Raw genomic sequence first — 24,567 nt, forward strand, 5'->3', positions numbered from 1 at the left:
CCACTGGGGCTCAGCAGGGTTAGCTGAGTGACCTATGGCAGAGCTGAGCTGAATAGCAGGCCAAGCTTTCCGACAGCAAGGTCAGAACTCCTTCCGCAGGTTCATCAGCCACAGAGAGTGGCAGTACGGCCACCTCACAGAGGGCAGGATGCCCTTCATCCTCCCTGGCCTCACTCACTTCTCTGTCCATGGTCACTAAGGCAACACAGTTCAGACCCCATGCTTAAGGGATGAGCAGGGCCAGGCCAGTTCTCATTTCTGGGAGTTTCAGGGTAACTCCCTCACACAGCAGTCTAGTTGTGTAAGAACAGGGTGAACTGCCTAAAAGTGTTTAAGCAGAGCCTGGATGATGACTCTCTGTCTGGGAGGTTGTAGATACAGTAGGTAAGGTAAGAATTTGGATTAGAGCCCCTCTAACATCCCTCAAATTTACTAAGATTTTAGGTATGTCATAGGAGAAAGAGCACTGGACAGCTTATCAGAAAAAGTCCTATCCCTGACAATTATTAGCTTCATGACCTTAGGCAAGTCACTTAACTTTTCTGAGCCTCAGTTTCCCTTTCAGTTATTTTTTTGGTTGTAGTGAGATAATACACATGAAAGTCCTTTGAAAGCTGTCAAGTTGAATATAAAGTGATATATGAACAAGAAAATCTGAAATTTTCTCCCACCTTAAACCCAAGTGCTAAGAGCTGGCCTACAGTGGTAAATTAATAATCTGGTGAAAATGAATGATATGGTGTCAACGTCAGCTCAAAGGGTGCTTAAGCTGCTGCCATACCTTTTGGGTCCTCATAGGCCTCTGGGGCCTGGCGCTGATTTCCAAGCTGCTCTTTGTCTGGGATTTCCAGGTCACAGGTATTTGCCTGATTGCCTTCAGTCTCTAATACCCTTATGGGGGGGTCACTTCCACTTGATTCTAACTGAGCTGTGGGTGCCAGACTTTCTAGGGTTCTTGTTCCTCCATCTGCTAGGAGAGCTTCTTTCTCTTCCTCTGGATTGGGGCAATGCTCTAGACGGATATCCTTCAGAACAGCCTTCTTTGTGGGAGGCTCGTTCATTCCTTCCAAATCATCTTCTGTGCCCTCATGGGTGGGGTCAGAGCCCACATGGCTGCTGTGCAGTGCCTTCCTCTTGGCCTCCCGAGGACCCAGTTCAGTTTCCTCAAGGAAACTCTTCTCTTTGGAGAGCTCGTCCTGGGTGGTCAGCTGAGGCTTCTGCCTAGGCTGGTGAACATCCTCTGTCTGCACATCAGTTTCTTCCTCCTTGTTCTTCAAGCGCACTGAGTGTAACAGCCAGGGCTGGGCAAAGATCATTGCCACCAGGCGCACAGTGTTGCCTCCAACTTCCAATACTTGGTGCAGAGCTAAGAGGTCCTAGGAAAAGCAGAAAGGCCCTCTTAATAAATATTTGTTGACTGTTTTCTGTATCTCCTCCTTGACAGTATGTGGAAATGAGAGAGAATAACTTTGCTGGGCTGACTAGGCCGTAAGGAGACCAGTAGCTGGAAGGTTAAAGGATACCCTTTTCATCCCCTGCTTTGGGAAGAGAGAAACTAAGGTATTTCATTTCAATACCTAGAGTTAGCTCCACCCTGCCACTTCTTAGTTGGTCCTACCTGCTTACCATAAGCTAGGGAGGGTGGTGACTCAACTCTGAAAAAATTATCATGTCTGATTCTTCAACACCAGTACCCTGTTCCCCATCTCTCTCCTTAGCACCCCTTGCCCCCAACCTCAAGGTCCAGACATATTTATTTTCAAAAGTGAAAGTGAATTTAAATTTGTTTTGAGAATTTAGTGACTCTTCCCTTGAGGAGGTGAATATTTCTTCCCTGGTTAAGAGAATCCCAGCAGCTGTTTATAACTAACACAATGTGATCCACAAACATACACTTCCATTAACACCAGACCAGAAGGGAAGGACAGGCTCAGCCATCTTAAGTTCTTTAGGTCCTAGACACATTTATTCTAAATTGTAGCAACAGGAATCAGTCTATTTGCCCATCTAGAGGCAGCAGGGGGGAACGTGATCACATCTCTAGAAGTTCTATTGAATCACAAGGACTTTTAAGTCACTAGTTGTCAGAGACTGGGATTGCTAGAGAAGAATGTAGAATCTATTCCTATCAATATACATAGTTTGGAGAGGTAGCCAGTGGGTGATAAAGGCAGGATCCACTTTCTTAGCTTCTGGCCCAACAGTTCACTGCTTCTCAAGTATGTAGCAAGTATCATGGGGCCTCATAGGAGGCATGTGGGCACTACCCCTACAGGAAGGCTTGGGGCTGAGGGTATTTGTGTCTGGTTCTCCTCAGCCATTTTGAGTTGGCTGCAGTGGGAGGGAAAGAAGGAGCTGACTGGAACTGGAAATCAGATTGTAGTGCAAGCTGTTACTAGTTAGCTGTATGACTTTGGACAATTAAGCTCGCAGAGTCTCAGTTTCCTTATCTTTACAACAAAGGGACTGGAAGAAATTATTCTCTCTACATCTAATTAGAATCCTACCTGGGAAAAAAAGGCTTCCTGCAGTCTCTTGGGTCTTCTTCAATATGGATTGGTGACTAAGACAGGGAAGTTCACCACCCAGTCACACTCTATGCCCTGCTTCAAATTTCAGGACCAGTAGTGACAGCAGGTCATACAAAATTAATCTAAGCTGTTCACTTAGAATTTCAGATCTTTTGCTGGAGATAAAGTTGAAATTCCTGGGTCTCTAGAGGCCTTAAAAAATTATACATACAGGATACACAGAAGAGAGCAGATGATCATAAGATCGTAAGAGAACAAAATGGTTTTATATTTTCTAATGCCAAGCATAAACAGCAGTCACCAGAACACTTCCTTTTCTTCCAACGTACATGCAATATGCTTAGCCCTGATCAGTCCAGGAGAAAATCTAAACCCATTTTTGAAATGGTCTAGACCACTGAGTCCACTTGTACAATGGATTTGCAACTTGTCTATAACATACAGTTTTCTAGAACTGCTTATGGTACGAAGAGGTTAAATGATTTAACCCAGATCACCAGTCCAGAATGCCTCAGATGCAAAACTGCTGCAGTATACAGAACAGGGCCTCATGTATGTGATTATGACTTCTTACTTTCTGAAGCCTCGGCTCTGTACCAGGGAGCAATATGAAAGAGTGATTTTTATCTGCAAAAATGATCACTCGTTAAGCAATTCTTTTAAAGACTATTCTTGGCTGTGAATCTGGGAAAATCAGAGGCAGGTCCTAGAGAAGTCCCCCCTTTACACAAGGCCTTAGCTTTGTCCCTTGAATAAATTCAAAAATTGTCCAAATGTCCCCTGCACTTCAGGATGTACTAGAATGGTAAGCCCTCCAACTTTAGTCACTGTGAGCACGTTACCATCTTCAGGTCTCCACCCTGTGCTCATCTGTGAAACAGACAGGTTGCCAATCATCCTTGAACTATCTCTTTCACAAGCTGCTGTAAGAGAAGCATTGTGAAAAGTGCTACAAAAATGTCAGCTGTTATTCAGTTAATACATTTCAAAGAACTTTTTTCTATATAGGCAGTGGCCAGTTTACAATAAAACTGATAATGAAAACTGATGCCCAACTAACCTGGATATACTCTGCAAGGGTCCTTGTTCGCTCACTGTCTAGCTTCTCTAAGCCGGAGAACTGGGTGCTCAGTTCCACCTTGTCTATCCCAAAATGGGAAGCAGCTGCAATGGTACTCTGGATCTCCAAAGCAGCAGACACATCTGCAGGCTTATACCCATTACTCTTCAGTTGTTGGACAAGATCATCTAGGCTGCAGGAATTTTCCTGGGTATTTATCAATCTGGTAAAGGCATCAGGGAGGCAGGTGACCCCAACTGTTGTCTGATCCATTATAGACGTCACTGAAAAGAGAACAAACTCTATCACCATGGATAGGTTGGAGATTTTTTACAAACTATCACAAGACAAAAGGTGGAAAGCTTCCTAAACCTTCTTCTCTAAACTAGTTTACTTACCAGCACCTGAATAATCCTTGTTATCTTTCTTCCTCACAATTTTTCTTGCCTTTCCTGGCATGTTCTCCTTTCTGATCTGTGCCTACCCAAATCCTATGCATGCTTTAATTCTCAGATCTAACTAATATCCATTTTCTTTGTTAAAAATCTCTCAGTCCAGTCCAGCCCAGCCCAGTGTGGAGTGGTGATTTTCCCCTCCTCTGACCTCCTAAAGCAATCACTGTCTGTATAATCTATTTGTCGATTGATTACGTACTGCTCTGCCATTCATGATTAACACTGAACAAAATCTTAAAGCCCCCTGTTGTTCACGTGTTTCTATCTCATCTTCCCAACTAGCCTGTAAGTTCTGCGGGAAGACACTAAGCCAGTCTTATTGGCTTTTGTATCCAGTCTAGCAACAGGGTCTGTTGCACTTAGGCAGTCCTCAGACAACAATGATTTTCCTTGATGCAGTTAGATGTATTCTTCATTTTATTCATTGTTCAAACATTTAAGTGCTGACTGCACGCAATTCATCAAAGCTGGCCTTCTAGGAGGTTTTCAAAGGCAAAAGAATGAAGTTCTGAGGTCTGAGGAGGATGATTTCAGGGTATAAGAGAAAAATAAATCCTGTAAGTCATCTGTCATTTCTCTTCACAGGGGAAAAAGCACCTACGGCTAGAAATGAATTGGGGCAGGCCAATAAGTGACTCCCACAGCACTTTATGTCTCTGGCCAGATACTGCTTTGTCTGGCTGGCTAAGTGTACAACCTGCCACCCAGGACTCCTGGCTTCTGCCTTGAGTCTGGGGCACCTGTAGTTTCTGTGCAAGAGGTATGCCTGCTCAGGAATGACAGGATCAAGCTACAGGCTGTGGCCGTTTCCACAAATTTCTGGGAAGGAGGCATTTACCGAGGGTGCTGAGGTGCGTGGGCAGGGGTGTATGCCGAAGCTTCATTTTCATCTGGCAAGAATTCACCACAATGTTGTCGTTGGGGTTGAGGTTCCTAGTGTTGACAATGCCCGGGGCGTAGTAGCCCCGCATCAGTAAGTAGTTGGTGTGGGAAGCCTGGTGGGGTTTCACTTCAATCCTGCGTTTGGCCGCAGTGCCTTCATCTACTTCTTCCTCCTCTTCATCGTCGTCTTCCAAGCTGCCATCCTTTGCCAAGCTAAAAGGAAAAAAAATTGTACTTATCCAAATAAAATGCTTCCTTTCAAGAGAAGACTCAAAACAAACCGTAAGAGAAGGGTTTACTTATTCTGTCTCTTTTAGGATGTAAACTTCTTGAAGGTAGAAGCCATCGGTGACACTTAGATTTTTGATGGCTGAGGGGATGTCTAGGTAGTAGTCCTGATTACCATTTGCCTAAACTGCTGCAATAGTTTTTAACCTCTTCCTCTAACTCCAATCTTATACACATTTGCTAAATTTATCTTCCTAACACACGGATTGCATTACATATCATGTTTTGTTTTTTAAAAAAACCATTCCATGGTTCCTTACTGCTTAGAGAATAATGACCACACTCCTTAGCATGACATTTAGTAACAGCCCAATCTGGTGCCACCCAGTCTCATGTCATACTACTTCTCTAGACCAGATGGCTCACTGGCCCCTATATTCATGGCCTTCCTATATCTCCGCCTCTGATTATGTGGCACTGTTTGAGACCCACTTAAATGCTACTTCCTCCAAAAAGCCTTCCCTGATTTTCCCAGGTAAGAATGATCTTCCTTTTCTTTTATCTAGACAGTCACTTTGTATCTGTCTTAAGCATTTCATGTGTTCAAATTTGTAATTTGATACACATATACACATTCTCCATGAGAGTAAGCTCCATGAGGACAAAAATCATGTCTTATTTAATCTTTGTATCTCCTCCCAGTGCCTAGCACACCGCTTTGTAGGTAAACATTATGCCCTTGATAACTCATGGAATTGAATAGTAGGTATTTAATGAAAGCATTGAATTTAAATATTTTTATCATCAGAATTTAACTTTGATTTTTGTCACCTAGGTCCCTCTTATGATCCTCCATTTCTGTTTCTCCTTTTTAAAAAGTTTTGTCTATAAATAAATCTATTAAAACATGTAAACATGATATATGTTGTCCAATAAGATTCTGCCACTGATTGTGGTGTGACTGAGGACTCTTCACAGGCCCTCAGCTTCCTGAGCAGAGTTGTATTAGACAGATGATCATTAAGGCCCTTTCAGGCCCTAACACATGCTACATTCTATCATAGAAATAGCTCTGAACTTGGAGGCAGTAGATCTCTGTTCAAATCCTGGAGCTAACGCTTAGTAGTGATGTACCCCTGGAAAAAGGATTTTGTTGAGCTTTAGTTCTTTTCCACTTTTAAATGTGGCCAATCAGACTTAGTACCTCCATCTAAGAAAAAGGTGAGAAAATCACTTTGTGAAATGTGAAGGATTACAGAAAGGTGAAGACCCACACCACCGCCACAACTACAGCATTGCTGCTGATGACATTTTCCTCTGGCTCAAGGGAGGCTCTGTACAGGCAGCCGCCGGCCTTACCTCTTCATGACTTCATTCTCAACCATGGAGCTGTCCACCACCACGATCTGCTCAGGGATTCGTACATCCACCGCAAGAAGGCCCAGAGAGAAAAGGCTGAGGATGGCTACACAGTGGCCTCCAGGACCATCCAGAGAAAATGCCACCATATCAGTCATGGTACTTTCTGGTTCCTTGAAGGAGAAACTATCTGGTTGGTCTGATTGGCCAACAGCCTTGACCTTCTCAAAGAACTGGAAAGATTCTGTACAGACTGTACTGGGGAATCGCCATGTAAAAATTCTAGTATTGGAGGGGAGGGGGGGGGGGGGGGAAGAAACAAGCAAGAGAAGAGCTTCAGTATACAGCTGATAGGAAAAAAACTTATTTTGGTTTTTAAATTAAAACAAATCCCAAATTTATACAGAGATGAAAGTCTTCCTTTATAAATTTTCTTTACATACTCAAGTCCTTGTCCTTCTCTAAAAGTGTAATTTTAAGAAGGTTAAATGAATCAAGGATTTGGAATCAAGTCTGGTCTGAATACTGCCTCTGCTACCTAACATCTGTGTGATTTGGAGCAAAAAGTCAACAAGAATTTATTATGCACCAACTAAGTGCCTGCTACATGTGCTAAGCCCTGGGGATACAGAGAAAGATAAAAACGGTCCCTGTTCTCAGGGAATTCACAGCCTAATAGGAGAGACAATATGCAAACAACTATGTACAAACCGTGCGTGTGTGTGTGTGTAGGGGTGTATGTGGGCATGTACCCAAACCTCTACACCCTCCCACACTTGATAAATCAGAGACAAACTAGGGGGAGGCACTAACATTAAGGGGGATTGGGAAAAGTTTCTTCAAGAAAGTGAGATTTTAGCTAGGAATGGAATTACTTAATCATAAAGTATGTAAACTGGAGTAAAGAATAAGAAGACAGGAAAGGTAGGAAGGGGCCAGGTTATGAAGCCAAAAAGAGGATTTTATATTTTATTCTGGAGGTGATACTGAATTGGGGGAGGGTGATGTGGTCAGATCTGTGCTTTAGGTAAATCAATCTGATAGCTGAGTGGAGGATGGACTAGAATGGAAAGAGAGTTGAGGCAGGGAGACCCACCAGAAGGCCACTCCAATAGTGCACAGGTGAGGGGAGAAGGGCCTGCACCAGGGTAGAGGCAGTGGCAAGAGAAGAGAAAGGGTCTTACACAAGAATGATTGCCAAGGCAGAATCCATAGGACTTAACAACTGATTGGATGGGGGGAGAAAGATGGTGAGAGATAGTGAATCAAAGGTTACAGAGAGGTCAAGGAGCACTAAGATCAGGCCATTAGATTGGGTAATTAAGAGATCACTGGTAACTCTGGAGAGAGCAGTCACTTAACTGGTCTTGTCCTTATTTTCTGCATCTACAAAATGAATAGGTGAGATTCGATCACTTCTAAGGATTCTTTTGACTCTAAATCTATGATTCTGAATGCCTGGACAAAACATTATTATGGAACTGAACCCTACTTCAATTTGCTATTTAATCTTAGCTAAGCCGTCATGGTTATAGGTGATAATACTTTAATTCTTCTCTGACTCATATTCCTCGCAGTGGCCATCTGAAACTCTTCCCAAGCCTCCCATACCATCCACTCACCTTACTCATCTTGCTCCTTAGTTGAGGGACTCACCACCTATCTTATTGAGAAAAACACAACCATCCACCACGAGCCCTCTGCTTTCCCCTAACTCCACACTTTAAAATCTCTTCATCTTGTCCCCCTTTGCTCCAGTATCTGTGGAAGAGGCAGCTCTTCTCCTTGCCAAGGGTCACCCCTCTACTTGTTGCCCTTCTTTTCATCTTTTCCCATCTCTTCTGAGAAGTTACTTCCTCAAGTATCTCCCCTTTCATGTTTGGCTCCTTCCCAGGTGCCTACAAACATCCCCAGGACTCATTAATCTTTAAAAAAAAAAAATCTTCATTGGATCTTGTCATTTCCTCAAGTTATTATCTTATGTCTTTGTCCTTTTCTAAGCCAAACTAAGAGTTATCTATACTTGGTGCTTCCACTTCCTCTCTTCCTACTCACTTCCTAACCCTTTACAAATCTGGTTTTGGAGACCACCATTTACTACTGCTCTCTTCAAGGTGACCAAAGACCTCTGACTTCTTTTCTCAGTCCTCAACCTACCTGACATTCTGTATCCTTAGCTTTCATGATTGGTGTTTTCCTAGTTCTTCCCCTTCCCCTTCTGAATGTTCTTCTTGTCTTCTTAGTGGGATAATCATCCATGTCCTGTCCCCTAAGTGTGGACATCCCCCAAGGCTCTGATCTGGGGACCTCTTCTTCTTTATCTCTAAATTCTCTACACTGGGTGATTTCATCTTTTCCCACAGATTCAAATTATCATCAGAACTCATATGACTCACTCCTCTATATATCCAGTCCTAATCTCTGTCTTGAACTTCAATCTCTTATCTCCAACTCTCCCTCAATGTCTCACACACATCTCAAATGCGATGTGTCCGAAACAGGGTTCATAATCTTCCAATCTATTTCTTCTTCACACTTCCTTATTTCTGTTGAGGGCACCATCACTCATCCAATCATCCAGGATCAAATCTCATCAAGGCTTACTTTTTATTCCTAACAGCCAATGAGTTAACAAGTCTAATCAATTTTACTTGCATATATCTTGTTTTCTTCATTCATCAAGTACCTATCCTAGTTGAGGATTACCTCTGGACTATAGTAATCATTTCCCAACTGGTCTCTTTGCTTGACCCTCCTTCCATTCCATCTTCTACAGAACTAACAAGTGATATGATCATACTTGTGCCTCATCTGCTCAAAATCTACGTGTACAAAAATATTTATAGTAACTCTTTTTGTGGTGACAAAGAATTGGAAATTGAAGAGATGCCCATCAATTGGGGAATGGTTGAACAAGTCGTGGTACGTGATGGTAATTGAACACTATTGCATTATAAGAAATGATGAGCCTGATGCTTTCAGAAAAAACCTGAAATGACTTACATGAACTGATGCAAAATGAAATGAGCAGAACCAGAACACTGTACACAGTAACAGCAATATTGTACAATAGTCAGCTGTGAATGAATTAGCTATTCTTAGCAATACAATGGACTAAGACAATTCTGAAGGACTTATGTTGACAAATGCTATCCACCTCCAGAGAAAGAACTGATGGAGTCTGAATGAAGATTAAAGCATACTTTTAAAAACTTTTCTTTTTCCTTTCTTTTTAGGGGGGAGTCTGTTTCACAACATGATTAACAACACATGTAACCTATATCAAATCGCTTGCCTTCTCAATGAGGGAGTAGGGGAGGGAAAGAGGAAGATAATTTGGAACTCAAAATTTTAAAAAAATGAACATTAAAAACTGTTTTTACATGTAATTGGAAAAATATAAAATATTAAGCCTCCCTCCCCTGGATTCTGATAGATGTGTGGGCACTCACCTATAGTAGGTCTGTGACAACTGGTAAGACATGGGCACGAAGGGAAGGGCACGGCTCTTTTTGGGCCCCAGGGTGTGGTTCACACGACGACGGTTCACAAGACTTCTCTTCTGACATTCTACAAAGGCCTTCACAAGTATGTGGTCCTTGTACTCTCGGTAGAGGCGGAAAGTCTGTAACAAAGCACAGGCATGGGACTGTGGAGGCTAATGTTACAACGGTCACAGGATCAGTCCCTTCCACTGACCATAAGGCATAATGAGGTGACCTCACTGAGCTCATCTTCAGGGACAAAAGTCCAAAGAGTCGAGTGATTTAAGAGGAAGAATAGGTCACTAACTCTGGACTAAGGAAATTAAGTATCATTGATCAGCACCCCTTCCCTCTGATTTCCAGAGAAGTGACATTTTGACCCTAACAGGTGATTCAAAGGCAAACTTCCTCTCAGATATTGAGAGGTTCTATGCAGAGAGGAGGAGGGAGATGGCTGCCCCACTACTTGTTTATACATCAAACACCAACCAAGTTGTCTGTCCTACTGAGGATCCAACTGCTGGTGAAGTTTATCATGGAACTTGGAAGCCAACTGGGGCAGAGTTTGAGAAAAAAAAACAAAAGGACAATGGAACATAGTACTACTTCTAAAAAGCAGTCTATAAAAATTTATTGACTCCTCATGCACAAGACCTTGTTCTGGTCTTTACTTGATAAACCTCTACTTGACAGAAGGGTCAAAGAGCAAGAGAATGCTAGATCTAGAAGATAAATCAGGCACAGAGGTCAAGTGATTTGTCTTAAGGTCACACAGTGAGGAAAGAGTAGAAGAAAACTTGTCCCGTCCAACATACCAATATCTCCTACAAGAGTGTCAGAAAGGATATGCTGTTTTCATCACTGTTATTTAACACATATGAGAAGGATAAGACTTAGTAGGGACACAACTACTGTTTTCAAACACTAGAAGGGCTGTCACATGGAAGAGGGATTAGACATTTTTCATTTGACCATATAAGCCAGAACTAGGATCAATGGATAAAAGTTATAAGATGACAGATTTTGGTTCAACCTGAGGAAAAGCTTTGTATTAATTAGTACTCTCTTAGCAATGGAATAGGTGACTGCTGGAAGCTTTCTGTCACTGCAGGTCTCTGAACAAAGGCTCAACGATCATTTGTAGCAGGGAATCTGTAGTCATGATTTCTGTATTAGATAGGGAATAGATTAGATCAATGGGGTCAAGCTCAAACAGGGCCACCGACCTAGACATAAAAATTCTTGTGGGCCGTAAATAGACAGTTTTAAACTGTAAGGAGTTTATCTTTTATTTTATTTTTACTCATTTTGTTACATATTTTCCAATTACATTTTTTAAAGTAGTTCAGGTCTCAGGAGTACTGTGGGTTGCATGTGGTCACCTATGGAGTAGCTGACTTGATATCCTTTCCCAACTTCAAAATATAAATGCTACTGTGAGGCCTAGGCTATGAATGCAGGATTTCTGGTAAGGATAATTACAGGGATGTGGATTGCTGGATTGAGACCTGCTCATCCTACTTTGATCTTTCTCTTCTTTCTGCTAAAGTTTTCCATAAAGCAAGAGCTTATGATTAACACAGTCTGACAGAGGCCTTTAATCATTCAGTCCTGGAGTAATGATTAAAGAGGGTGGGGTTTACCCTGTGATTAAAGACCTTTGGGTTTTTAGGTTTCTCCATAAGAAATATAGTTGTAGAATGCCTATCTTCTATTTTCCTAACAACTCCTTGCCATCAAAGAGGGGTGTATGTGTGTGTGTGTGTGTGTGTCTGTGTGTCTGTGCATGCAAGCGTGTCTGTGTGTGTGTGCATGCATGCATGCGTGTGTGTGTGTGTGTGTGTGTGTGTGTGTGTCACAAGATTCATCATCCAGTTACATAATCACTAACAGAGCTGGAAAAGTTCCTTGGTCCAACCATGACCAAATAATGAATACTGTTTGCAGTGTCTTCAACAAGTGCTCATTTAACCTCTATTTTAAGAATCAACCAGCATCATTTACTACATGTCTGGCACTGTAATACATATGGGCAATAAAAGACAAAAATGAAACAACCCCTGTCCTCAAGGAGCTTACACTCCATTGGGGAGACAACAGGTTCATAAACTGGCATGCACAAAATAAACACAAGTTCAGTTTGGTGGAAGGTGAAGGAATCATGAAAGGCTTTAGGTAGAGAGCAGAGTTGAGCAGTTTTAAAAGAAACAAGGAATTACATAAGAGGCAGAAGAGAGGAGAGGTGAGTATATTCCAGATATCAGAACAGCCAGTGCAAAGATGGGGAGAGAGGAGATGGAATTATTATCTGTGAGAACATCAAGATGGCCAGTCTAGCTGAACCACAGAGTGTGAGAAAAAGACTAATATATAAAAGCAGGAAAGGTAGGAAGGATTTTACAAGCCAAACACAAGCCTATATTTGATCCTAAAGGCACAGGGGAGCCAATAAAATTTTTTGAGTGACATAATCAAACTTATACTTTAGGAAAATCACTTTGACAATTAGTTTGTGTAGGGTGTATTGAAAAGGGTAGATACTTGAGGAATGGCAAGCAATAAGTTGACAAATGCTATATTCCAGGTGAAAGGTCTAAACTAGCGTGGGCAGAGAGGCTAGAGAGGAGAGACAGATATGAGAGATGGCAGAGGTAGAAATGGCAAGGTTTGGAAACTAACTGGATACCGGAAGATGGTGAGTAGGATAATACCAATGTGAAGAACCTGGGTGATTAGAACGATGTAAGTAGTAACCTTGACAGAAACAGGGAAGTTGGGAAGAGGAATGGGTTTAGGGGAAAGTTAGTGAATTTATTAGTAGAGGAGACGTCCACAAAAATAAATAAGAACTCACTACCTCCCATGCCAACTCATTCCAATTCTGTACAATGTTAATTGCTATCAAGCTTCTTCTCATGCTGAGACAAAATTCTTTAATTGATTCTATATTTCTGTCCTCTAGGAAAAAGCAGTTAACATATTCTCACAGGTAGGCTCTTTAAATATTAGATTTCTCTTATTCCATTTCCTTCGGTCCAATTTTTCTTCATATGATAGTTTCCAGACCTCTCATCATCCTAGCTACCCTCCTCTGGTTATGTTCCAGTTCACTGATTTCACTTTTAAAATGTGGTACCCCAACACTGGACCCAATATTGTAGATGATATCTACTCAGAGCACAGACCAATAGAGTATGACCTCTCCCAGGGCATTGTGGTGGAACAGAAAGGTCACTAGACTACAAGTCAAAAGACATGGATTTCCTTTAGCTGCCAGGTATAAGGTATGGGACCTTGAAGTCATTTCTTTACCCTGTTGGGCCCCAGTGACTTCCTCTAAAAAATATGGGGGTTGGATTAATTGTTAAACACCTACTATGAGCTATGATGTGATGACCTCTGGGGTTACAAAAAAAAAGGAGCTCCCGATCTCTTGGGGGAGACAACATGCGAACAAATACACAGAAAGTAAGCTATATAGGAAATGATTAAGAGAGGGAAGGCACTGGAATTAACAGGGACTAGGGAAGCTTCCTGCAGAAGATGGGATTTTGGTTGGAATTTAAAGGAAGCTGGGAGGTCAGTAGTTCGGAAGAGCGTTTCAGGCAAGGAGACGGCCTGAGAAAATGACTGGAGCTGAGAGATAAAGGATCTTGTTGGTGGAACAACCAGGAGATCAGTGGCACTGATCAAAGACTCCATGGTAGGGAGCAACGTCTAAGAAGACTGAAAAGGTGAGAGAGAGATAGGTTATGGAGAGCTTTGAATGCCAAACAGAGTATTTCATATTTGATGCCAGAGATGGCAGGGAGTTACTGGAGTTTGCTGAGTAGTGTAGTGACATGGTCAGAGTCGCCTGTGCTTTAGGAAAATTATTTCAGTGGCTAAATGGAGGATGGGGTGGAGTGGGGAGAGATTTGAGGCAAGCAGACCCAGCAGCATAGGCTAGTGCAATGGCCCAAGCATGAGGTAACGAGGGTCTGCACCAGAGTGATGGCAGTGTCAGAGGAGTGAGGGGGGTATATTTGAGAGATGTTGCAGAGGTGAAATATACAGGGTTTAGCAACAGCTTATTTATTGGGGGTGGTGGTGGTGGTGACAGACAGGAAGGAAGACAACTCCTGAGAGACTAGGAGGATGGTTGTTGCCTTCCACAGTAATAGAGAGGAGAGTTTAGGAAGAAAGATGAGTTCAGTTTTGGATATGTTGAAAATAATGTATGTACTGGACATCCAGTTTGAGATGTCTGAAAGCCAGTTGGAGATGAGAGACTAGAGGTCAGCAGAGTGATTGGGCCAGGAAAGGGAAATTGAGAATCATCAGCTGGGGATGGTAATTAATTCCATGGGAGTGGATGAGATCACCAAATGACTGCCAAAAATGGAGGGAAAAGAAAAGAGGACCCAGGACAGAACTCTAAGGGACACCTATGACTGGAGGGTAGGATCTGAATAAGGATCCAGCAAAGGAGACAGAGCAAGAGTGAGCAGATAGGTAGATGGAAAACCAGGAAAGGCTGGTGTCCCAAAAACCTAGAGACAAGAGAGACTCAAGTTGGAGAGTTATCAGTGGTGTCAAAGACTGCAGAGAGTTCAAAGAGAATGAGAACAGAGAAAAGATCACTGGATTTGGAAACTAAGAGATCACTGATAACTCTGGAGAGGGCATCTTCTGGATCAGAAGATGACAATGATGACAACTTCCCTTCCATTTCTAAAATTCTACGAAGATGCCACAACAGTTTGCCACTATTACAGGTTTCGGAGCAGGGACTTGAAATGGTCAACTCTGTGCTTTGACTCTATAAATCTGTATGGGGGATATATTAGTGTACAGGGAGACTAGAGACAAGCAGGCCTATAGGAGACTACTAGTACGCAGTGGAGGTGATAGGTGATGAAGGTCTGACTTAGGGTAGTGACTGCAGCAGCAGACAGAAGTGGATACAAGAGATCCTGTGGAGGTAAAAAAAGGCTTGATTTGGCATAGAGTTGATGGGGAGGGAAGGATGACATGTTCCAGCTTTGGGTGGCTGCTTTCTTCCTCTGAAGACAAAAAAAGGCATCCGATAAGTAGTCTTTGTAAACATGCTGTCGTTGGACAGGTCAAACGTCAAGTGCCTAGAATTCTTATATTGGTTTATGAGCTCCAAATTCTTCTTTCTATCTTACTTGGGGCCTGACACTATATGCTCTTTGAGGTCAAGGACTGGTTTTCACAATGCCTTAGGTTTCGCTAGTGCCTTGTCTACAGTAGGCACTTAAATACTTCCTCTACTGGACTAGAGGGCTCTCGGGATTCCTCCCAAGAGGGTGAAGAATGACTCTGTGGACCAGTGCTGCTCTAGCTCCCCAAAGGGAGCCACACAGGGAGCAAACAGTAATTCAGGACTCAGGAATGGTCTCCTGACCCTGGTTCAGTACTGTTTTCATTATACCATGCTGCCTCAGACAGCAGGGCTTACTGCTACCTCTCTGGAATGCTAGAATATGTAATCTCCAAAGCACATCAGGGCATTTAAGGAAGTATCTCATGTGGAGGAAAATATGCTGACTCACAAAAGAAGACAACATACACAGCTAATAAACTTGAATTTTCAGAGATCCCAGGCATGTTGATAGAATTCAGATGGAAGCAGACTATATGTTACTTCTCCGTTCAAACCCCAGTTTTTCTACTAAAATCCAATTAAAATTCTACCTCCTTCAAGAAATTCTTCCATGACCCTCTACCCTCAATCCTTCTGATGGCCTTACCCCCCAAAAAAACATCTTTTACTTTTTAGATTTCATGGTGAATTTTAGTCAGATCTGTGGAGATTTATGGTTGTTTTTTTTTCCCTCTCATTTTATCCTCTACATGTAAATTCCCTGAGGGCAGGGACAGCTGGTGTTTCTCAGCTTTGAACCTCCTTCAGCGCCTAGCACAGTGCTCTGCAAACAGTAGGTAACTAACAAATGTCTGATGAGTGAATGGCCTTGGAATGAGCCACAATAGTATTGGGAATGCAACCATTTTCCTGCTATTTCTGCTGGGCTCCCTCTTGTGGCCAAAGTAATGAAAATTTCCCCTCTAATACCTGAGAATACTAAGAGTGTTCATGCTAGCTTTAAAAGAAAAGAAAACAAAATTTTTGTTTTAAAAATAAACTCTTTCCCCACCAAATTAAGTCCTTGTCCTTTCCCCTAATCAAAGTAGTTTGTATGCATATAGTGATACTAAGAAGCACTGACTTTCAATGCAAAAACCAAAGACAAAGGGAATCATGTCACAGGGTCACATGAGATGACTTTCTGTATATAAGAGGAAGCATGATGTGAGGGACAAAGCATTGGGCCGGAGTGAGAACACCTGGAACCAAATTCTGCTCCACCACTTACTTGCTATATGATTTTGGGCAAATTGATCCACCTCTTTGGGGTCCCCTCAGTTTCTTCCTTTAGGAGATAGATGTAATAAGTTCCCTATGTACCCTGAGAGCTAGTCTATCAAGCTATGTATCTCAGAGAGACACCGTAGATGGACAGAGAAAGTTAAGGTGCACCCAAAGCCACCTGAAAAACAATGATGGATGTGAACAGGCTACAACCTATTACTCATGAAGAAATGCTCAGGAGAAGAGAGTTTTATAAAAGACGCCAGCAGAGAGAGGCGTAGCCATTAAAGAAGGAGGGGTGCTCCAACAGTGAGAGGGATGGGTAACTGATGAACAGTCTGTTCTACTGGTATCTATGCATGGTGAAGAGATCCTCTGCTTGGGATTCCTGGAGTCACAGAGTCACCCCAGAGTCATTCCCGGGATGAGCAACTTCATCTAGGGTTATAAACAGCATTTAGCAAGAAGGACATCATGTGCCCTCCAATCAACTTTGAAGACTTGGAAAGGTTAGAGCAGAGAGCAGGATGGGGATGGACACAGTCAGACCTATGCTTTGGTCTTATATTAATGTTATACATGTCATACAATGTTATATAATTATGTTATAACATATATATATATAAAACAATGTTACTAATTTATGTGGTGGATGGCTTATTAGAGAAGGGGGAGACTACAGACAGGCAGACTAATTAGAAGGCTATTATAATAGTGCAGGTGGGAGGGGATGGGGGCTTGACTGACAGTGGTGATTACATCAGCAGAAAGAAGTGGATGAAAGCCACATGGATGAGATCACATATCAATCACTGTCTTTATTTCAAAGGGCTGTTGTAAGAAAAGCCACATATATTATTATCATGGTGATTACTATTAGGACAAAGAGAGTCCTAGCACCTAAGGCTACCTTTGTCTGAACCTACAATATTGACAAGAAGTATTATGACATGTGGAAAGTAGGTCTTCTTGAAGGAAGAGGGGTTGGCTCAGGAATACAAGCCTTTAGGATAAACAGTTTAAGAAGCTGAGAGACAAAGCAACAGGAGAGGAGCTAAATGAGATGATGTATACTCCAGTGTATCCCAGAGAGAACTTGAGTGCAGCACAGAATAAAGGACCTGGGTCTGTAACTTACTACCTGGGTGATTTTGGGCAAGTTGCTTTGCTTCTCCAAGTCTCAGTTTCCTCACCTGTAAAACAAGGGGGTTAAACCAGAAAATTCCTTAAGGTCCTTCCAGCTCCAAATCCTATGACTTTCAAAATGCAGTAACTCCTTAAATGTATTATTTTTATTGTTTCCCTATGGTTCAAAGGGGATTTGGAGCTGGAAGGGGCTCTAAAGAGGATTCAGTCTAAGTCTTTCATTTGATAGATGAGAAAGTAGTAGAGGAAGGACTTAAACCTAGGCTGTCTGAATTCAATGTTTTTCCCACCACTACACTAAGATGCCATTTGTAAAAAGTCTTTTAGAAAATCTCTAAAGGGCTAGTAACTGCTTCAGATGGAATGAGAGAAGAGAGAAAATGCTACTGTGCTATTTGTCAGAGGAATAGGGTAAGAGAAGGCCCGTGGAAGAAAGGGTATTGATTTCCAAAAAAAAAAAGAGCAAGGATCTATACGAGGACAAAAGGGTGGACCGTGGCTCTCCTGGGATACAAGAAGGGAATGAATTTGGAGGCACTGGCCTCTCCAAATCTTCTACTTTCCCTGAAAGCAGGTTTCTATTTAGATAATAACTATTTTTTTTAAAGAAAGGCAGTAAAATCTCTTAAGAGCTAGGACTAGTAAGTTTCCATTAAACACTTCTGTGCTTTAATTTCCCCTTCCTTTTTTTCATTTGGGTATCAAAAAGATAAACAAGAGGCCTTTTAAACTCCCAGGAAGAGCAGACTTCAAGGCCCCAGGACATCGTATTTTCAACATGTGATAATCACTAACGCACAAGAGTTTGGGGCACTAACGTATATACATGTCTATGTCTATACACACATATACATATATGTGTATGTGTGCATGCATGTATACAGAGAGAGATTGAGGGGGAAGGAGAGAGAGGGAGAGAGAGAGAGAGAGAGAAAGCAAGAGCGAGAGCGAGAGCAAGCCAAAGAACTCCCTGAACTGGCTGACAATGTTGACATCTCCCCATCTCCCTCCTTTTGCCCAGTTTCCTGTCCTCAAGGTTGCTGCTATCCCTCTCTCTGCTGAAGTGCAGACTGCCTGCCTGCACGGACTCTGCCTCCTCTCAGATTCCATGGGCTAGAAACTGATAAAGACAGGAGCACCGCAAATGGCACCTTCCTCTGCTACGTATGGAATCATCAGCAAATCCCGTGCATAAGGAGGAAACACCAATCTGACACCTACCTGAAATGACTGACATAACTTCATCTGATTATCCGAGAGGGCCAAAGTACTCTGGATTAGGTTCTGCAGTACCAGAAAATGAATATCATCCACACTGAAACAGAACAGGCAGGTGACAAGAACGTCAAACCATGGAAACCCTCACAAGATAACAGATGTTCAAACCAGAACAAAATACTTCCTGGCATTAAATCTCCTTAGCTGGTTGTCCTTGGCAGACAGAAATGTTTTAAAGCTGTCAATCAGAGCAGGGTGGAAGATAATGCTGCCTTATCACACACGTAAAATCAACTAATGTAGTGATTATATTAAAACATAATTTAAGATAGTTTTTACTCTAAAAAGAAATGATTTTTTTTAAGGCACACAATTTAAAATCTAAAACGGATACTAGTTTTCAGAATTAAAAGAAAAGTAGACACAACGCAGTCTTCCTATGGAGAAATCATGTGATAACAGTTCTAAGAGGTTTCTTTTTCCTAGCCCACCCTGATAATGGAGACCTACCACAGTTATAAAATCAGGCAACTTGAATGCTGGAAGGAAGCTCAAAGACTTGTGTTTCCTAATCCATTCTCCAATGCAAAGAAGTGAAGTGCACATGCTTTCCACTGTCTAGCTTTCAGGTGATCCTGACACTAGGACCAGAAGCTGGTGGTTGAGAAATGAGAATATAGGGAGGAGGAAAAATGTCTTTTTTTGTTTATAAGTTTGAACCTTTGGCAACCAAGTTTTGTGGGCCAACTTCACTTCCAAGGAAACAAAACAAAGATCTTAATAGGACTGTAGGATTTAGAATTAGATAGGACCTTATGAGACTATTGCATTTAACAGAGGGGGAAAATGAGCTACAGAGAATGAAATGGATCACCCAAGGTCATACAGTCAGGAAGTAGCACAGTTAAGACTCAAACCCAGGTCCTTTGACTCCAAATCCAAAGTTCCTTCCACTATGCTGCACTGTCTTTAATCAAGTAGACACTTCTAAGAAAGACAGCGGCTAGTCTTATGCCTGCCCACATTCACCTGTTAAGCTCATCTTCTTTCCTGCTTTGATCCTTTTCATCCCCGATTGCCAAAACTCTGTACCTGAAGAAGAAATAGAAAAGGAAACTCTTCAACACAGAAAGCAGGCTTTGAATTGTTTGACTAACGACAGGACGTACTTAACCTAACATCCCTTGATGGCTATCTGTAAACCCTTTGCACCAACCCCAAACCTTGATGTTAAAAGTCAAAGGCAGGGGAGGGCAATTAGAGACTCTTGTGGATAAAAGCAAGCAAGGTAGATCCTATAATACAAGGAATAAATAGGGTTATAAAGACAAATCCATGGCCCAGGGGCCTGCATGGTCATCAAAGTAATCCACTCTTGGCTTTTTCACACAAACAACATTCCATACAGTCACTGGTCTAGTTCAGCTTTTCTTAGTCAGACTCCGTGGGATATCCCGGCCTTATTTACATTGCTCTTTGCCGTGGTTCTAATAACTATCTTCTAATTATACCGCTCCTCCTCCCTTCACCCTCCTCTCCAAATCCCCCCAACAACCAGGAAAAGCCCAGATGTCTAGAGTCACAAATGGAAGTCTAATGAATTAACATTACTTTGACATCGCATTTGGTATGTTTAGGCTGGGTTGGGTCTCCAACTAAGAGGTATTATAAAATTTTTTTTAAAAATGTTGTGGCATGAATCAATTTTAATTCACTTTATGGATACTTAAGTGAAAAGATAAAGTCCTACTTATAAATATTCTTTGCAAGTCATTTTCTGGAATTTTGCTCATACAATAGAAAACTTGGACCAGAGGATCATAGAACTGGAAGGAACCTTAAAAGCATCTAATCCAATCTCTTCATTTTACAGAAGAAAAAACTGAGGTACAGAAATAATTTTTCCAAGGTTACACGGGGCGACACTAGTCTCTTATCATCAGTGTCGGAAGGCTGACAAGGAAGGCTTTTCTTCAACTGAGTGAGTATGAACCTTAACTTCCCACATTTTCCACTGGACCTTCCTCTTCTTCTTATCATACTCTTCTGTACCCATAGTTCTTTGGGTGCTTGGCAATTCCCCACAGGTAGACTATAAGCTTCTCAAGAGCAGGGCTTGTGTTGCATATAACTTTGTATTTTTTCCAGTGTGTACGGCACAGTGCCTTGCATATAGTACGCATTTATTTAATAAATGCTTGCTTAAATGAAATGAATTCTATGGAGTAAGACTGAACACATGACCAACTGGGCTTGAATCAATAAACAGAAAATGTTTAAAGGAAGGACTTTAGAAATCAAACTGAAGGGCCTTTCTCAATGAAAATGTAAAAGAGAAAAATTATTTAAACTCGAATCAAGCATGGGAAATCTGGTTTGATCAATGTGACAGTTTGGAAGTGGAAGACTACTTAGGAGCACAAGTGACAAAGGATATCCCAATCATAGGTTCCTATGCAACAGGAATGGAAATGGAAACAAAGCTGATCAAACCAGGAACCTAATAATAATAGCTCACCCTTCTCTAGTGTTGTAAGGTTGTTAATTTCCCCTAAAGCCCTAAGGCAAGCAGAACAAGTATGGCAGAACTCAGGCAGAGGAAGTGGACTGGTTGCCCAAGGGAGCCATTAAACGTGGAGCCAAGTACAATTAGACAACATCATGATTTTCACACTACAGCTTGTCCAAGAGAGAAACAAGTGGGAGCCTCAGGTTGACTGCATGTCCTCCTTCACATCATGGACCACACAAACTGTCCCGGGTACTGTACCTGCTAAACAACTCTTGCAGAGTATCTGGGATTTCAAGGTCAGGATTCCTCAGAGCAGAACTGAACTTCTCTTTAAGTCTCTCCACAAACTCTTTAAACTCTTCAGCACAGACCTTTTGAAAGAAGAGGATGAAACGTTAAAACCCATCTCTTCCCAAAAGAAGGCTATGCTAATTCCCGTCTAGTTGGTTACTTCACAATGCATGCCATCAGGCTGTCCCTAAAGGAAGTGAGCCTCACAAGCCACCTGCTGCATGCTCAAAGCCAACTACTATCTACAGATGGCAGGAAGGCCAGGAGAGAATAATTCTCTAGTGAATACAGAAAAAGGAAAAAAAAAGTGCTCTGTCCTGGACCTATAACAAGTGTGGGTCTGAGGCTTTGTCCCTTTTTCCAGGGTCTTCTTTCACCCCACCCTCTTCAGGGACACAGGTCAGACTCCTCTGGTAACTGGGGTCACACCTGCCTAGCCACCATTGATTGTTCCCTTGCATCCTCTCCTTCATCTTAATGTGTACCAAGAACAAGACTGCCTCGTCCTGGCTTTGCTGATCCTGAGTCTGTAATGTCCTATCGCAGGGGAAATGAACAGCTTAAGTTTCTGTGTACTTCTGCTGTTGTTTTTCAGTAATGTCTGACTCCTCATCACCCCATTTGGGGTTTTCCTGGCAAAGACACTGGAGTGGTTTCCTTCTCCAGCTCATTTTACAGATGAGGAAACTGAGGCGAACAGGGTTGAGTGACTTGCCCAAGGTTACACAGCTAGTAAGTGTCTGAGGCCAGATTTGAGTTTAGGAAAATGAGCTTTCCTGACCCCAGGTCTAGTATTCCATTCACTGTACCACCCAGCTGCCCTTCAAGGGTTAATACAGTTGTTTCTCAACATAATCCAGAGAGGTTAATAGCCTCAGTATGTTAACCTCACTTTAGAATTGAGGCTGGGAGAACTGAAGTGCCTTGTTCAGGGGTGCCCAGATAATTAGTTTCAGAGCTGATAAATGAACTCGGATCTCCTGACTCCAAATCGGGTCAATAAACACTTTCTGTTTATTAATTCATGCCCAGTTAGCATAATATCTGATCCTATTCAGTAGAGTTCAGTTCATTTCAACAAGCATTTATTAAATGCCTACCATATGCAAGACTCTGTGCTACAAGCACTGGGAAAAATACAAACCAGATGTGACACAAACCTTGCTCTTAAGGAGTTTATGGTCCACCTGAGGGGAAGTGCCATGCACACACAGAACTATGGTACAAAAGAAAGTATGATAAGGGAAAATGGGCTCATTTAGCATCCAGTTTAAGAAAACTGACTGCTGCCAACTCCAAACTCTTTTCCTAACACCACAATGGGAAGAACAAAGAAGCTGAACTGGGAGGAAATATCTGACTAATTTGTCAGCTTTCCTCATCTTCAGTCTAAGAGACCTATTGCCGGTAGGTGTCCCTCCATCCTGATATGGTTCTGTGCACTTGAAGCACTGGGGACCTTACAGAATTGCAGGGCTGAAAGGGACTTCTCAGAAAGCAAACTCTGTACCTTGTTCGTAAGCTCTCCAGAGATGTCTGACAGTTTGCAAAGAACCTGGATGTGATCTCTGAAGAGCTATTCCATTTCCTTTCCAATGCAGGCCTGAGGCATAAAAGCATTCAAAGTTCTAACCTCATTTAAAAAGTGACTATGGGAGCCAGTTGAGTAAAGTTCAAACTCAAGGAACTGGGAAGTACATTTCCCAAATGGTCATGAAAAACCCCATGTTTGCCAGTCAAAGTCCAACACTGGCACTCAGTACCAAATTAGTGAAAGACTGCTTTTGTGGCCTAGAAATCACACTGTTCTTGGTTCCAAGGCCTCACATCAACCACACCATTCTTACCTCAGGGTCCTGATAGTTCTGTTTTCGATTTATAAAATCCTCAACGAGAGCTTTATCTTGATACACCTCTGCAAGGCAAACTCTGCATCAGAAGATAAAGAAAATGATTTTGTGTATTTTAATGTCCCTTATGTTCTGAAACACCAGAGAACTGACTAGGGATGCTTCAGTTATGGTTGTAACAACTGCACCAGAAGAGAGAACAAAAGGTCAAAGAGGCATTAATAATAGTTCTTTGAAGTTTCCATGGTGCTTTCTGTTATTTCCTCTATTCTGCATATGAAGAAACTAAGGCTACTCAGAGCTATTAAGTGTCAGAGGAAGGACTCAAATCCCTGACTCAGAGATGCTGATTCCCCTGTGGCACAATGCAGCTTATCTCTTGTGCATTATCTTTTTCACAGAGCCTCCAACTTAAAAGTTCTAGCTATAGAAAGCAGAGAACTATCTGAATAGGAAAAGGATTGGTGTCCAATGTTCATCCCTTATGTTTCTTTCTTTTAAGAGGGTGAAGGGCACCCAGGTCATCTGACTGCTTTGTATGAATGTACGAATGACTGGGCCAGTGGGAAAGCTTGGAGTGTTTTCGAAGGCATCCCAATTGAATGTTTTTGTTTTGGGCTGCCTTAGAAGGTTACAGCAGCATTATGGATTTACTTATAAAGTTCAATGGGCTTTCAGGGCATTTTACATTGTTCTTGGGTGCCAGTAAGCAGTGCCAGACTTTATTCTCCAGTTCTAGAACCAAGGAGAAGAAAATCAAAATGAGTTGACTAAATTCACTCAGGATGGCACCTGGATTTCCAACTGTATGGTCAATGTTCTACCTGATATTTTAAAAGAAGGAAGGAGCTTCCAGAAGTGTATCCCCTGAGTATCCAAGGGGCTGGAAAGATATGGAACACAGGAGGAGAATGTGGCTAAGGCTGGGGGGATGGAGGCAGGAAGCCATCTGGAGTGGCTGCTCTGGGAAAAGGAATCCTTTCTTTGCTAGGGCTGACAAATGGTGCCAGCATACTTCTATCAGCCCATGGTCACCCAGCTACTAAGTGGCAGGAGTCAAACCCCAGGTCGTTTGACTCAAAGACCACTGTATCACATTCTACCTCATACTAAAAACAATAGCCTGTGCTAATCTCCTAAGTCTGCCACTCACTGGGCAAGTCATCAACCTCTT

General features: G+C 42.2%; 1 protein-coding gene across 1 annotated transcript in view; it reads right to left on the bottom strand.

Annotated features, from left to right (window-relative positions):
- GTF3C1 (general transcription factor IIIC subunit 1) overlaps positions 1 to 24,567 on the bottom strand; it is a 128,577-nt gene that overhangs the window by 5,366 nt on the left and 98,644 nt on the right. Inside the window, exons 26-34 of the mRNA XM_072598050.1 lie at positions 23,391 to 23,472; positions 21,511 to 21,623; positions 19,770 to 19,832; positions 18,744 to 18,837; positions 9,968 to 10,140; positions 6,516 to 6,797; positions 4,885 to 5,141; positions 3,592 to 3,875; positions 782 to 1,376 (exon numbers count right to left, since the gene is read on the bottom strand). Of these exons, the coding sequence (XP_072454151.1) occupies positions 782 to 1,376; positions 3,592 to 3,875; positions 4,885 to 5,141; positions 6,516 to 6,797; positions 9,968 to 10,140; positions 18,744 to 18,837; positions 19,770 to 19,832; positions 21,511 to 21,623; positions 23,391 to 23,472 (1,943 nt within the window). The remainder of the gene's footprint in view (positions 1 to 781; positions 1,377 to 3,591; positions 3,876 to 4,884; positions 5,142 to 6,515; positions 6,798 to 9,967; positions 10,141 to 18,743; positions 18,838 to 19,769; positions 19,833 to 21,510; positions 21,624 to 23,390; positions 23,473 to 24,567) is intronic.

This window comes from Notamacropus eugenii, chromosome 1, assembly GCF_028372415.1.
Source record: "Notamacropus eugenii isolate mMacEug1 chromosome 1, mMacEug1.pri_v2, whole genome shotgun sequence".
Taxonomy (NCBI): Eukaryota; Metazoa; Chordata; class Mammalia; order Diprotodontia; family Macropodidae; genus Notamacropus; species Notamacropus eugenii.